This window comes from Entelurus aequoreus, linkage group LG23, assembly GCF_033978785.1.
Source record: "Entelurus aequoreus isolate RoL-2023_Sb linkage group LG23, RoL_Eaeq_v1.1, whole genome shotgun sequence".
Classification (NCBI taxonomy): Eukaryota; Metazoa; Chordata; class Actinopteri; order Syngnathiformes; family Syngnathidae; genus Entelurus; species Entelurus aequoreus.
In genome coordinates, this window is record NC_084753.1 from 38,333,480 (window position 1) to 38,349,350 (window position 15,871).

Here is a 15,871-nt window from a genome sequence, read left to right on the forward strand (position 1 = left end):
AGCGTGTGTGGAGTAAAGGAGGACTTTGCTGCAAAGCGTATATCCTCCACGCATGCGTCACTTAGGGGCGGGGCCAAAGAGTCATAGTGATGGGCAAGACATGAACGATTCATTCTAAATGTATGTTTTCATGGTGTCTACACAAAAAAGCATTGATTGATTGATTGAGACTTTTATTAGTAGGTTGCACAGTGAAGTACATATTCCGTACAATTGACCACTAAATGGTAACACCCGAATAAGTTTTTCAACTTGTTTAAGTCGGGGGTCATGATACAGATATATACTATCATCATAATACAGTCATCACACAAGATAATCACATTGAATTATTTACATTATTTACAATCCGGGGTGTGGAGGGGGGGGGGGTTAGGTTTGGTTGTTATCATCAGTCATCAACAATTGAGAACAGAGAAATGGATATTGGAACAGTGTAGGTCTGACTTGGTAGGATATGTACAGAAAGTAGTGTACATAGAGAGAGAGAGAGAGAGAGAGAGAGAGAGAGAGAGAGAGAGAGAGAGAGAGAGAGAGAGAGAGAGAGAGAGAGAGAGAGAGAGAGAGAGAGAGAGAGAGAGATAAGAAGGCATAAGAAAAAGTATCTGCATTTGATTGTTTACATTTGATTATTAACAATCCGGGGAGGGTGTTAGTTTAGGGTTGTAGCTGCCTGGAGGTGAACTTTTATTGCGGTTTTGAAGGAGGATAGAGATGCCCTTTCTTTTATACCTGTTGGGAGCACATTCCACATTTTTGAGTTGAGTTGAGTTTGAGTTTATTTCGAACATGCAAGCATACAACATGATACATCACAATTTCCAGTTTCTCTTTTCAACATGTTCGAAAAGGAGTAGGAAGAAGCAGAGCTTATTTAATCCTACCCCTTTTCTTTACATAACAGTTGCTAAAACGTATTGTTCACTTCCTGTTCACAATTTATTCACAATAAAGTCCATAAGTAATCACAATAAAAATAAATAAATAAATAATAGTAAGAATTTAATAATAATAATTGGTGAAGTAAGTCATATTTCATATGATGAGATAAGTAAGATTACTTTAAGAATGAATGAATGGATGGATGAAATAAATTGAGAATGTTTATCATGGTTCTTCTTCTTTGTACTTTGTAAACACTTTAAGTTTGAAGAGTTTCTTGAAGTGGATCATATTAGTACATTGTTTGATTGCTTTGCTTAATCCATTCCATCATTTAATTCCACATACTGATATACTGAAGGTCTTAAGTGTTGTACGTGCAAACAAATGTTTTAAATTACGTTTTTCTCTAAGATTATATTTCTCCTCTTTTTTTGAGAAGAATTGTTGTATATTCTTGGGTAGCAGGTTATAGTTTGCTTTGTGCATAATTTTAGCTGTTTGCAAATTCACTATGTCGTGGAATTTCAGTATTTTTGATTCAATAAATAAAGGGTTTGTATGTTCTCTATATCCAACATTATGTATTATTCTAACTGATCTTTTTTGTAACACCGTTAATGAATGAAGTGTACTTTTGTAATTACACTACCGTTCAAAAGTTTGGGGTGACATTGAAATGTCCTTATTTTTGAAGGAAAAGCACTGTACTTTTCAATGAAGATAACTTTAAACTAGTCTTAACTTTAAAGAAATACACTCTATACATTGCTAATGTGGTAAATGACTATTCTAGCTGCAAATGTCTGGTTTTTGGTGCAATATCTACATAGGTGTATAGAGGCCCATTTCCAGCAACTATCACTCCAGTGTTCTAATGGTACAATGTGTTTGCTCATTGGCTCAGAAGGCTAATTGATGATTAGAAAACCCTTGTGCAATCATGTTCACACATCTGAAAACAGTTTAGCTCGTTACAGAAGCTACAAAACTGACCTTCCTTTGAGCAGATTGAGTTTCTGGAGCATCACATTTGTGGGGTCAATTAAACGCTCAAAATGGCCAGAAAAAGAGAACTTTCATCTGAAACTCGACAGTCTATTCTTGTTGTTAGAAATGAAGGCTATTCCACAAAATTGTTTGGGTGACCCCAAACTTTTGAACGGTAGTGTATATCCCCATATTTTCTACACATTGATGTGGCATAGAAAGAGAATGAGTTAAGACTTTTGTTAGATCGGAATCTGGGTTTAACGTGGTTAGTGGCAACGGCAACAAATGATCCATCCATCTATTTATCTACCGCGTGTCCCTTCCGGGGTCGCAGGGGGTGCTGGAGCCTATCTCAGCTGCATTCGGGCGGAAGGCGGTGTACACCCTGGACAAGTCGCCACCTCATCACAGGGCCAACACAGATAGACAGACAAGTATATCAACTGTATTTGATTTTAAATCAGATGAATATCATTCAACAACAACACAATTTGCAGACTATAATTACTGCTTTGCTGGTTTACTGGTTTTACTGGTGTAAAATTCTGCATCCGAGAGATCACAACCATTGCAGCCATGCGTCCAAAACGTAACATCATCTTGCAGGGACATAAGGACAAGCAAAAGTAAAGTGTCTGTTGTTTTACAATGTAATAATCTATTTAATAAGAAATGTTCAGAGAATACCTTTTTTTTGGAGTATTTATTGGAAGCCTCAAAAGACAAAGGTCGTCTGTTTACAGGAGAGTGTCGGTGAGGCACACACCTTTTGTCTTAGCTCAGGAATGCATGGGGGAAGTGTTGGAGACAAGCGGGAAACTCTTAGTTAGGAAAAGTGTAGCTGCTGACAGAAGTACATTGTATATATGTTATATAATTCATAGTTGGTTAGAGTAAATAAATACCGAGCTATACCGTCGGGACGGTATAGCTCGGTTGGTAGAGCGGCCGTGCCAGCAACTTGAGGGTTGCAGGTTCGATCCCCGCTTCCGCCATCCTAGTCACTGCCGTTGTGTCCTTGGGCAAGACACTTTACCCACCTGCTCCCAGTGCCACCCACACTGGTTTAAATGTAACTTAGATATTGGGTTTCACAATGTAAAGCGCTTTGAGTCACTTGAGAAAAAGCGCTATATAAATGTAATTCACTTCACTTCACTTCACAATGTATAAATATAAATTCATATTTACATATAATTTCCCACCTCCAAAGACATGCACCTGGGGATAAGTTGATTGGCAACACTAAGTTGGCCCTGAATGTGAGTGTGAATGTTGTCTGTCTATCTGTGTTTGTCCTGCGATGAGGTGGCGACTTGTCCAGGGTGTACCCCGCCTTCCGCCCGATTGTAGCTGAGATAGGCTCCAGCGCTCTCCGCGAACCCGAAGGGAATGAGCTGTAGAAAATGGATGGATGGATGGATTAAAAATGTGTTTCCTTTGGTTTATTCATGCAAGTACAAACCCAGTTTCCATATGAGTAGGGAAATTGTGTTAGATGTAAATATAAACGGAATACAATTATTTGCAAATCATTTTCAACCCATATTCAGTTGAATATGCTACAAAGACAACATTATTTTGCAAATAATCATTAACTTTAGAATTTGATGCCAGCAACACGTGACAAAGAAGTTGGGAAAGGTGGCAATAAATACTGATAAAGTTGAGGAATGCTCATCAAATACTTATTTGGAACATCCCACAGGTGAACAGGCAAATTGGGAACAGGTGGGTGCCATGATTGGGTATAAAAGTAGATTCCATGAAATGCTCAGTCATTCACAAACAAGGATGGGGCGAGGGTCACCACTTTGTCAACAAATGCGTGAGCAAATTGTTGAACAGTTTAAGAAAAACCTTTCTCAACCAGCTATTGCAAGGAATTTAGGGATTTCACCATCTACGCTCCGTAATATCATCAAAGGGTTCAGAGAATCTGGAGAAATCACTGCACGTAAGCAGCTAAGCCCGTGACCTTCGATCCCTCAGGCTGTACTGCATCAACAAGCAACATCAGTGTGTAAAGGATATCACCACATGGGCTCAGGAACACTTCAGAAACCCACTGTCAGTAACTACAGTTGGTCGCTACATCTGTAAGTGTAAGTTAAAACTCTCCTATGCAAGGCAAAAACCGTTTATCAACAACACCCAGAAACGCCGTCGGCTTCTCTGGGCCTGAGCTCATCTGGACTGATACAAAGTGGAAAAGTGTTCTGTGGTCTGACGAGTCCACATTTCCAAATGTTGATATTTAGCTCAGAAGGCTGCAAATAGAAAATAAGCATTCAATTTTTATTTACATTGTATTTGATATGCCATTGATATTTTTTAATTATTATTATTATTATTTGAAACTCGATTTTGCATGTCACTATAAAGTTATAAGCCTTGCTTGTTCAATATTAAAAGGTTAATTTGTTCAACCTTGGCCCGCGGCTTTGTTCAGTTTTAAATTTTGGCCCACTCTGTATTTGAGTCTGACACCCCTGTTGTACAGGATTGCTTATTGTTTTTATTGGATAGTAGTCTGTTTATTTAAATTCTTATATTTTATCTTTATTACTTCTTATGTGATTCATTTTTAATCCATATTTGTTTCCACTACCGCACTTTAAATTGGAGTCCTTAATCTCGTTATATGCAAATATAATGACAATAAAGTCTATTGTATTCTATTCTATTCTATTTTCTATTGTTATGCTACTGTTTTTTCGATACATTGTTAAATATTTGAATGTTTTTACGAAAATAAGTTGTAAGTCTTTGTTTTGAAAATGTAAAATGGACAAGTTTACTTTTATTTTCAGAATGTTTAAATAGTGGTACCGGGGGTGGGACGTGTACTTGTTTCTCTCGCGAGATCTGACAACACTGCGCGCGAACCGAACACGGCGAGGATAAAGCAAGATGGCGTCTGACGGTGGAGACGTTATTGCAGTCGTCACAGTTCAGTGTTCTTAATCTGTGCGTCCATGTACACATATATGTCCTTTATTACACTCTATTAAATAGAGTAAACATCGTTAATAACTGTTTGCATCCGGTTATATTAGTCTGAGCGCACTTTGATGCTTCTCGAGCTAGCTTAGCTTGCTAGTTAGCTTAGCTTGTTAGCTGCTAACAAAGAGAGGCGGAAGTGATCAAAACACATCGCTAAGCAGAGATCAAGTGTGAGTGTAAAGTGTTGTGATTGTGTGAAAATGTGCGAAAGAACGATAGCAGAGTACGAGGAGGAACTTTGTCCAACAAAAGAGGAGAAGGAGCGACAACATCAAAAACATCAAGTTGTGTTACACAGAACAGGTTTGCTTACTTCTTACTCTCACATGTTTACTAACTTTATATTTATTGTTAACACTATTCTTGAATGGATTGTCTATAGGAAGATGAATTGTCATGTGAGGATGATGCACTGATTGTTTTACGTTGTTCATAAAAACGAGACAGTTTCAGACACACAATATTTATGAGAGGTTGATGTTCCTCTCAGTTTGTAACAATGTGTATCAACATGTTTACACAAAACTCACACAGTCACCGGGGGAATATTCCAGAGAGCAGGTTAAGTGCAAACTCCCGAGTATGTAAAGCTAAAACGTTTTATCTCCAAAATTAAATCAAATCAACTTTATTTATAAAGCACATTTAAAATTTACCACAGGGGTAGCCAAAGTGCTGTACATTGGGCAGGTTAAAAGATAATACGAGAACCGAGCAAACACAACACAACACAAACAGAACACGATAAAAAATAAATAAATAAAATATAAAAACAGGTTCACAGCAGGTGTATTATGGGGTGCCATTGCAGGATGGATATCACTCAGTGTTAAAAGCCATGGAATAAAAGTATGTTTTTAAGAGAGATTTAAAAACAGGAAGAGAGGAGGCTTGTCTAACACTCAGAGGTAGGTCGTTCCAGATCTTGGGAGCAGCAGCAGCGAAAGCTCTGTCACCTCTAAGCTTCAGCCTTGTGTCCGGGACCGTCAGTAGCAGCTGATCGGCTGATTTTAGGGATCGGGTGGGGCAGTAAGGCTGAAGGAGGTCGGAGAGATATGTTGGCGCGAGGTTGTTTAGACATTTAAAAACAAATAAAAGGAGTTTAAAATTGATTCTGTAACGCACAGGGAGCCAGTGAAGGAACGCTAATATAGGGGTGATGTGCTCACGTCTGCGGGTCTGTGTTAGCAGACGAGCAGCAGAGTTCTGCACGAGCTGCAGGCGGGCGAGGGAGGCCTGGCTAATGCCTACATACAGGGCATTGCAGTAGTCCAAACGAGTCGAGATAAAGGCGTGGATTAATTTCTCGAGATCATGTCCTGATAGAAGCGGTTTCACTTTCGCTATTTGGCGTAATTGATACAAGCTTTTTTGAACGACGCTGCTGATTTGTCTTTCGAATTTAAAATCTGAGTAATTTAAATAGTAAAAAAGTAAAATAAGAGAGGTAAGACAAAGTCGGAGTCAGTTACCATGGTAACTGACGCTGTAAACCTAGCCTGCTAGCTGGCAGGTTTGACAAGTTATTTATGTGTGTAAAAGCTATACTGACCTGTTATTTCCTTCATATTGGTGCAGCCATTAACCTACTACAACACCTACTACATCCACCTACTCAGTGGCCTAGTGGTTAGAGTGTCCCCCCTGAGATCGGTAGGTTGTGAGTTCAAACCCCGACCGAGTCATACCAAAGACTATAAAAATGGGACCCATTACTTCCCTGCTTGGCACTCAGCATCAAGGGTTGGAATTGGGGGTTAAATCACCATAAAAATGATTCCCGGGCGCGGCCATTGCTGCTGCTCACTGCTCCCCTCACCTCCCAGGGGGGATCAAGGGTGATGGGTCAAATGCAGAGAATAATCTCGCCACACCTAGTGTGTGTGTGACAATCATTGGTACTTTAACTTTTTAATGTGGCAGTGATTGTCGAAAAAACAAAGCCTGATCTAAAGATGACATCTTGATCTCATACCATCTCAAACCAATTGGCCGTTCATTATTTAGTGAAATGTCTTAAAGTCGCTTAAATTCGTCTTTAACCAAGCAACACTATGTTTTATCCAGTTATTCGATTAATCGAAAACATTTCCAGTAGACCACTTGATTAATAAACTTTTCAATAACCACAGCCCTATATTTCATGTACGATTTAATATTTAGCATGTAGGAGTTAAAATGTGTTTTGTTTGTGTCCTGTAGACATCCATCAGCTGATTGGACACCAAGAAGAATGTCTCCCTCATCTGCAGGGGGACAGTTTCACTTTAGAGGATCCACAGCCCTCACATTTTAAAGGGGACAAGGAGGATCCACAGCCCTCCTATTTCAAAGAGGAAAAGGAGGGAGAGTGTCCTGTAGGGCAGGAGGAGGCTGATCTCACCAAGTTTCCACTGACTGTTGTCTCTGTGAAGACTGAAGAGCATGAAGACAAACCACCTGAGTCCTCACAGCTTCATCACAGTCCAAGTAAGCACAACATCCACATATCATCTAATACAATGTTTGTGACACATGTTCATCCGGGGGCCACATTTATGACTAAAGATGGAGATATACTTGCTTTTTAACACGTCCATTTAAAAATGAATGCTCATCAATCGTGTGAATTATTAAAGAGAATTATATTTATATAGCGCTTTTCTGTATTGACTCAAAGTGCTTTTACATAGTGAAACCCAATATCTAAGTTACATTTAAACCAGTGTGGGTGGCACTGGGAGCAGGTGAGTAAAGTGTCTTGCCCAAGGACACAACGTCAGTGACTAGGATGGCGGAAGCTCGGATGGAACCTGGAACCCTCAAATTGCTGGCACGGCCACTCTACCAACCGAGCTATACCGCCCCGATCAAATCATCAACAATGTAATTGCTGGGGTGTAACCATGTGACCTAGAGGCCGTCCTCCTTACCTCACGTGGTCAAATGAAGGCAAACATTCAATATGGCTACTGTTTATTTACCTTTAGCAGCACATATGTCAGCATATTTCAAAGGTTTAGTGGTGAAGATTAGGGATGTATACCAAGTACCATTTTTTTTAGTACTGGTCGTCCATGAGGACCGTGAAGATTCTGGACTAACGACACAACTATTTGTATTTTTAATTCCAGCTGACTGACGTAACTATGACACGTTGTCACATTGAGTTCAGCTGCCGCTGCTACACATTAAAATCAGCTTTGAATAATGACAAATAAGGAAGCAACAACACGCAAAAGTTTGATGTGTGTGTTATTGACAAGAAGATGACATAACTGCATTTCACCTTGCACTGCACACATAGTTGACTTCTTTAAGACTTCAAATAAACAGCTGTTGATAAAAGACTTCCCTGCTCTGAGATGTTACAGAACATCATGTTGGAGGTGTTCAACCTCTTGTGCTAATAGGAATGATATTTAAAATGCCTTTTTTCCACTTTTTTATTTCCACAAATGACATGTAGTACCAATAAGAATACCGATAAATACTGATATCGATAACGAGTATCGATTAGCGTATCATATCGATACATTCTTAACGATTTATATCCCTACTGAAGATACAAGCCATATATATTTAAAACATATATTCAATGTCTATTTGGATTTATTGGATTTAGTTACTTCTCTGCTGTCCAGCAATGTCTTAATCAATCTAGTTTATTACAAACCCCGTTTCCATATGAGTTGGGAAATTGTGTTAGATGTAAATATAAACGGAATAAAATGATTTGCTAATCCTTTTCAACCCATATTCAATTGAATGCACTACAAAGACAAGACATTTGATGTTCAAACTCATAAACTTAATTTTTTTTTGCAAATAATAATTAACTTAGAATTTCATGGCTGCAACACGTGCCAAAGTAGTTGGGAAAGGGCATGTTCACCACTGTGTTACATGGCCTTTCCTTTTAACAACACTCAGTAAACATTTGGGAACTGAGGAGACACATTTTTGAAGCTTCTCAGGTGGAATTCTTTCCCATTCTTGCTTGATGTACAGCTTAAGTTGTTCAACAGTCCGGGGGTCTCCCTTGTGCTATTTTAGGCTTCATAATGCGCCACACATTTTCAATGGGAGACAGGTCTGGACTACAGGCAGGCCAGTCTAGTACCCGCACTCTTGTACTATGAAGCCACGTTGATGTAACACGTGGCTTGGCATTGTCTTGCTGAAATAAGCAGGGGCGTCCATGGTAACGTTGCTTGGATGGCAACATATGTTGCTCCAAAACCTGTATGTACCTTTCAGCATTAATGGTGCCTTCACAGATGTGTAAGTTACCCATGTCTTGGGCACTAATACACCCCCATACCATCACACATGCTGGCTATTCAACTTTGCGCCTATAACAATCCGGATGGTTCTTTTCCTCTTTGGTCTGGAGGACACGACGTCCGCAGTTTCCAAAAACAATTTGAAATGTGGACTCTTCAGACCACAGAACACTTTTCCACTTTTTATCAGTCCATCTTAGATGAGCTCAGGCCCAGCGAAGCCGACTGCGTTTGTGGGTGTTGTTGATAAACGGTTTTCGCCTTGCATAGGAGAGTTTTAACTTGCACTTACAGATGTAGCGACCAACTGTAGTTACTGACAGTGGGTTTCTGAAGTGTTCCTAAACCCATGTAGTGATATCCTTTACACACTGATGTTGCTTGTTGATGCAGTACAGCCTGAGGGATGGAAGGTCACGGGCTTAGCTGCTTACGTGCAGTGATTTCTCCAGATTCTCTGAACCCTTTGATGATATTACGGAGCGTAGATGGTGAAATCCCTAAATTCCTTGCAATAGCTGCTTGAGAAAGGTTTTTCTTAAACTGTTCAACAATTTGCTCATGCATTTGTTGACAAAGTGGTGACCCTCGCCCCATCCTTGTTTGTGAATGACTGAGCATTTCATGGAATCTACTTTTATACCCAATCATGGCACCCACCTGTTCCCAATTTGCCTGTTCACCTGTGGGATGTTCCAAATAAGTGTTTGATGAGCATTCCTCAACTTTATCAGTATTTATTGCCACCTTTCCCAACTTCTTTGTCACGTGTTGCTGGCATCAAATTCAAAAGTTAATGATTATTTGCCTCCTCTCTGAGCTGCCACCTTACCGTGGTAGAGGAGTTTGCGTGTCCCAATGATCCTAGGAGCTATGTTGTCCGGGGGCTTTATGCCCCCTGGTAGGGTCCCCCAAGACAAACTGGTCCTAGGTGAGGGATCAGACAAAGAGCAGCTCGAAGACCTCAATGAAAAATAAAACTTATGGACCCAGATTTCCCTCGCCCGGACGCGGGTCACCGGGGCCCCCCTCTGGAGCCGGGCCCGGAGGTGGGGCACGATGGCGAGTGCCTGGTGGCCGGGCCTGTCCCCATGGGGCCCGGCCGGGCACAGCCCGAAGAGGCAACGTGGGTTCCCCCTCCAATGGGCTCACCACCCATAGCAGGGGTCATAGAGGTCGGGTGCGATGTGAGCTGGGCGGCAGCCGAAGGCAGGGCACTTGGCGGTCCGATCCTCGGCTACAGAAGCTAGCTCTTGGGACGTGGAACGTCACCTCGCTGGGGGGGAAGGAGCCTGAGCTAGTGCGCGAGGTGGAGAAGTTCCGACTAGACATAGTCAGACTCACTTCGACGCACAGCAAGGGCTCTGGAACCAGTTCTCTCGAGAGGAGCTGGACTCTCTTCTACTCTGGCGTTGCCGGCAGTGAGAGGCGACGGGCTGGGGTGGCAATTCTTGTTGCCCCCCGGCTCAGAGCCTGCATGTTGGAGTTCAACCCGGTGGACGAGAGGGTAGCTTCCCTCCGCCTTCGGGTGGGGGAACGGGTCCTGACTGTGGTTTGCGCTTACGCGCCAAACCGCAGCTCAGAGTACCCACCCTTTTTGGATTCACTCGAGGGAGTACTTGAGAGTGCTCCCCCGGGTGATTCCCTCGTTCTACTGGGGGACTTCAATGCTCATGTTGGCAGCGACAGTGAAACCTGGAGAGGCGTGATTGGGAAGAATGGCTGCCCGGATCTGAACCCAAGTGGTGTTTTGTTATTGGACTTTTGTGCCCGTCACAGATTGTCCATAACAAACACCATGTTCAAACATAAGGGTGTCCATATGTGCACTTGGCACCAGGACACCCTAGGCCGCAGTTCCATGATCGACTTTGTAGTTGTGTCGTCGGATTTGCGGCCTCATGTTTTGGACACTCGGCTGAAGAGAGGGGCGGAGCTTTCTACTGATCACCACCTGGTGGTGAGTTGGCTGCGATGGTGGGGGAGGATGCCGGACAGACCTGGCAGGCCCAAACGCATTGTGAGGGTTTGCTGGGAACGTCTGGCAGAGTCTCCTGTCAGAGAGAGTTTCAATTCCCACCTCCGGAAGAACTTTGAACATGTCACGAGGGAAGTGCTGGACATTGAGTCCGAATGGACCATGTTCCGCACCTCTATTGTCGAGGCGGCTGATTGGAGCTGTGGCCGCAAGGTAGTTGGTGCCTGTCGTGGCGGTAATCCTAGAACCCGCTGGTGGACACCAGCGGTGAGGGATGCCGTCAAGCTGAAGAAAGAGTCCTATCGGGTTCTTTTGGCTCATAGGACTCCTGAGGCAGCGGACAGGTACCGACAGGCCAAGCGGTGTGCGGCTTCGGCGGTCGCGGAGGCAAAAACTCGGACATGGGAGGAGTTCGGGGAAGCCATGGAAAACGACTTCCGGAAGGCTTCGAAGCGATTCTGGACCACCATCCGCCGCCTCAGGAAGGGGAAGCAGTGCACTATCAACACCGTGTATGGTGAGGATGGGGTTCTGCTGACCTCGACTGCGGATGTTGTGGATCGGTGGAGGGAATACTTCGAAGACCTCCTCAATCCCACCAACACGTCTTCCTATGAGGAAGTAGTGCCTGGGGAATCTGTGGTGGGCTCTCCTATTTCTGGGGCTGAGGTTGCTGAGGTAGTTAAAAAGCTCCTCGGTGGCAAGGCCCCGGGGGTGGATGAGATCCGCCCAGAGTTCCTTAAGGCTCTGGATGCTGTGGGGCTGTCTTGGTTGACAAGACTCTGCAGCATCGCGTGGACATCGGGGGCGGTACCTCTGGAGTGGCAGACCGGGGTGGTGGTTCCTCTCTTTAAGAAGGGGAACCGGAGGGTGTGTTCTAACTATCGTGGGATCACACTCCTCAGCCTTCCCGGTAAGGTCTATTCAGGTGTGCTGGAGAGGAGGCTACGCCGGATAGTCGAACCTCGGATTCAGGAGGAACAGTGTGGTTTTCGTCCTGGTCGTGGAACTGTGGACCAGCTCTATACTCTCGGCAGGGTCCTTGAGGGTGCATGGGAGTTTGCCCAACCAGTCTACATGTGTTTTGTGGACTTGGAGAAGGCATTCGACCGTGTCCCTCGGGAAGTCCTGTGGGGAGTGCTCAGAGAGTATGGGGTATCGGACTGTCTGATTGTGGCGGTCCGCTCCCTGTATGATCAGTGCCAGAGTTTGGTCCGCATTGCCGGCAGTAAGTCGGACACGTTTCCAGTGAGAGTTTGACTCCGCCAAGGCTGCCCTTTGTCACCGATTCTGTTCATAACTTTTATGGACAGAATTTCTAGGCGCAGTCAAGGCGTTGAGGGGATCTGGTTTGGTGGCTGCAGGATTAGGTCTCTGCTTTTTGCAGATGATGTGGTCCTGATGGCTTCATCTGGCCAGGATCTTCAGCTCTCGCTGGATCGGTTCGCAGCTGAGTGTGAAGCGACTGGGATGAGAATCAGCACCTCCAAGTCCGAATCCATGGTTCTCGCCCGGAAAAGGGTGGAGTGCCATCTCCGGGTTGCGGAGGAGACCCTGCCCCAAGTGGAGGAGTTCAAGTACCTCGGAGTCTTGTTCACGAGTGAGGGAAGAGTGGATGGTGAGATCGACAGGTGGATCGGTGCGGCGTCTTCAGTAATGCGGACGCTGTATCGATCCGTTGTGGTGAAGAAGGAGCTGAGCCGGAAGGCAAAGCTCTCAATTTACCGGTCGATCTACGTTCCCATCCTCACCTATGGTCATGAGCTTTGGGTTATGACCGAAAGGACAAGATCACGGGTACAAGCGGCCAAAATGAGTTTCCTCCGCCGGGTGGCGGGGCTCTCCCTTAGAGATAGGGTGAGAAGCTCTGCCATCCGGGGGGAGCTCAAAGTAAAGCCGCTGCTCCTCCACATCGAGAAGAGCCAGATGAGGTGGTTCGGGCATCTGGTCAGGATGCCACCCGAATGCCTCCCTAGGGAGGTGTTTAGGGCACGTCCGACCGGTAGGAGGCCACGGGGAAGACCCAGGACACGTTGGGAAGACTATGTCTCCCGGCTGGCCTGGGAACGCCTCGGGATCCCCCGGGAGAAGCTGGACGAAGTGGCTGGGGAGAGGGAAGTCTGGGCTTCCCTGCTTAAGCTGCTGCCCCCGCGACCCGACCTCGGATAAGCGGAAGAAGATGGATGGATGGATTATTATTTGCAAAAAAAAAATTGTTTATCAGTTTGAACATCAAATATGTTGTCGTCTTTGTAGCATATTCAACTGAATATGGGTTGAAAATGATTTGCAAATCATTGTATTCCGTTTATATTTACATCTAACACAATTTCCCAACTCATATGGAAACGGGGTATGTATATATATATACAGGTATATACTGTATATTTATTTATATATGTTCAGTTTAACAGTCCAGTTGTGATTGATTGAATGTCCTGAGAATTATACTGGACATTCCTTTGTAATTGCCACAAAATAACATGTAGTATTTTGTAAATTTTTTGCCAAAAATATTTTTATTTTATAGATATTTTCAAAGCAGAATATTGTCCTTAGGGCCCTCTGGCACCTCATGGGGGACCCGTAAAATCTGTGCCTCTTAAGACCTCACTGTTGGCTTTGTACGCTCATGTTACTTCTCAACTAGTCAAAGTTGATGCTAATCGACCTGTTTCTTCTCCTTTTTACAGAATGTGAAAGCAAAAGTGAGTCCACAAAAAAACGAATCGTAAAGCAGAATCGAAAATGAAATCTGAATTGGTAAAATCTTATCTATTTCGATCCCAGCATGTGTTTGTCTTCTTGTGTCCTGCAGACGTCTGTGAAAAATATCGTCCACCTGAGCAGCAGGAGGGGTCCTCCAGTATGGAGCAGAAGAGGTCACAGCACCTCCACGTGAAAGAAGAGGAGCCACAGCCCCCCCACTTTAAAGATGAAGAAAAACAGCGGCTGTCCCCCCACTTCATAGAGGAAGACAAGAGACACCTCATCAGTGTGAAGAGTGAAGGTGATGAGGTCAAAGGTGAGCGTGATGAGAAGAGAGAGGCGGAGCCTCCAAGCAGCAGCTCAACTCAACACATGACAACAGAAGCTGATGGAGACCACTGTGGAGGATCACAAGCAGACAAGCTCTTAGCTCCACTATCAGATAGTGAGGACACAACGTCACACTCTCCTGACACTGATGATGAACACTCTAAAGATGATAAGACATGTCACACTGACAACACACACTTCACATGTTCTCACTGCGACAAAACCTTTAAATACCATTGTCATCTGAAAGAACATATGAGAACACACACTGGAGAGAAACCTTTTTCCTGCTCAGAATGTGGTAAAGATTTTAGACTAAAACACATGCTGAAAGAACACATGAGAATACACACTGGAGAAAAACCTTTTTCATGTTCATTCTGCGGTAAAGATTTTACCCGAAGGCACCATTTGGAAACACACATGAGAATGCACACTGGAGAAAAACCTTTTTCATGTTCAATCTGCGGTAAAGATTTTACTCAAAGGCAATTTTTGAAAACACACATGAGTATACACACTGGAGAAAAACCTTTTCCCTGCTCAGAATGTGGTAAAAGTTTTGTAACAAATAGTAATTTAAAAGTACACATGAGAATACACACTGGTGAAAAACCTTTTATATGTTCAGTATGTGGTAAAAGTTATATAGAAAGACACCAATTAAAATTACACATGACAACGCACTCTGGTGAAAAACCATACTCCTGTTCAAGCTGCCACAAAAGCTTTCGTTGCCCAAAATCTTGTACAGTACACATGAGAACACACTCTGGTGAAAAACCATACTCCTGTTCATGCTGCAACAAAAGCTTTGGTCACCTAAACACTCTTACAGTACACATGAGAACACACACAGGAGAGAAAGTGTGGAGTTGCAGTGTGTGTGGTGAAAGATTTTCTTATAAGTACCAGTGTGAGAAACACAAGTGTGCTGGTGAGAACAGCAGCAGCAAATGAAGATGCAGGATTTGAAATAAACTGTCAAAAGTTTGACTTTGACTTTCTAACAACATCAGCACATATAACATGTGTGACATCATTGTTGTGTGTGTAAGACAATCTTGTTAATATGATTCTAACATTTATAGATTAGACACTTCAGATTAGTGCTTTTATTTCAGTCAAGTACATGAGTTAATATACACATTTGTGTACTTTAAAATGAACAGAACAATTTGACTAAAAAGGTGAGAATAAACAGTACATAAAATATGTTACATACAAGAAACATTTTATGTGTAGATATTCATAATTCACTTTTATACTTATTCATAATAGTGTTTTATATATCTTTTTTGAAATAATGAAGTGTTACATATTTTATTTTCTAGTTGTAGATGATTTCATAGATGAAGTCCTTTATATGATATACATATTTGTTTTACATTTGTTCATACCTTTGCTTTTGAGTACACATAAATCCCTCTTAGTTCATATTTACTGGTTCACATCTGAAACATCTTCTGGACCACTTCTGGAAGCATATTATTACTTACTTTATACATAATTTGAGCAGTTGTGTTTTATACAAGATCATTTACCTTTAAAATGTGTGACTTTATGAATCATTTGTTAGGTCTCTAGAATCCATTCTATTAATTATCTTTATTACTGTCTTTTGTATTATGAATATTGTTTTGTGATTGTTTTATATGTACGTCCCCAGACCTTTATGCAATAAACAATGTATGCTTCAGCTGAAGTT

At 42.8% G+C, this 15,871-nt stretch overlaps 1 protein-coding gene across 2 annotated transcripts; it reads left to right on the forward strand.

Annotated features, from left to right (window-relative positions):
- Nucleotides 1-4,790: 4,790 nt before the first annotated feature.
- Nucleotides 4,791-15,871, forward strand: LOC133640652 (zinc finger protein 391-like). 2 transcript variants are annotated; one of them, XR_009824192.1, is made up of 4 exons: nucleotides 4,791-5,184; nucleotides 7,084-7,350; nucleotides 13,943-15,353; nucleotides 15,392-15,871. XR_009824192.1 is itself a non-coding variant. In XM_062034195.1 (3 exons), the coding sequence occupies exons 1-3, from the start codon at nucleotides 5,082-5,084 to the stop codon at nucleotides 15,121-15,123; spliced, it is 1,551 nt and encodes a 516-aa protein (XP_061890179.1). In that variant the 5' UTR covers nucleotides 4,791-5,081; the 3' UTR covers nucleotides 15,124-15,871. The 2 variants fall into 2 exon arrangements, 1 of the variants encoding a protein (XP_061890179.1); XM_062034195.1 differs by having other exon boundaries at nucleotides 13,943-15,871.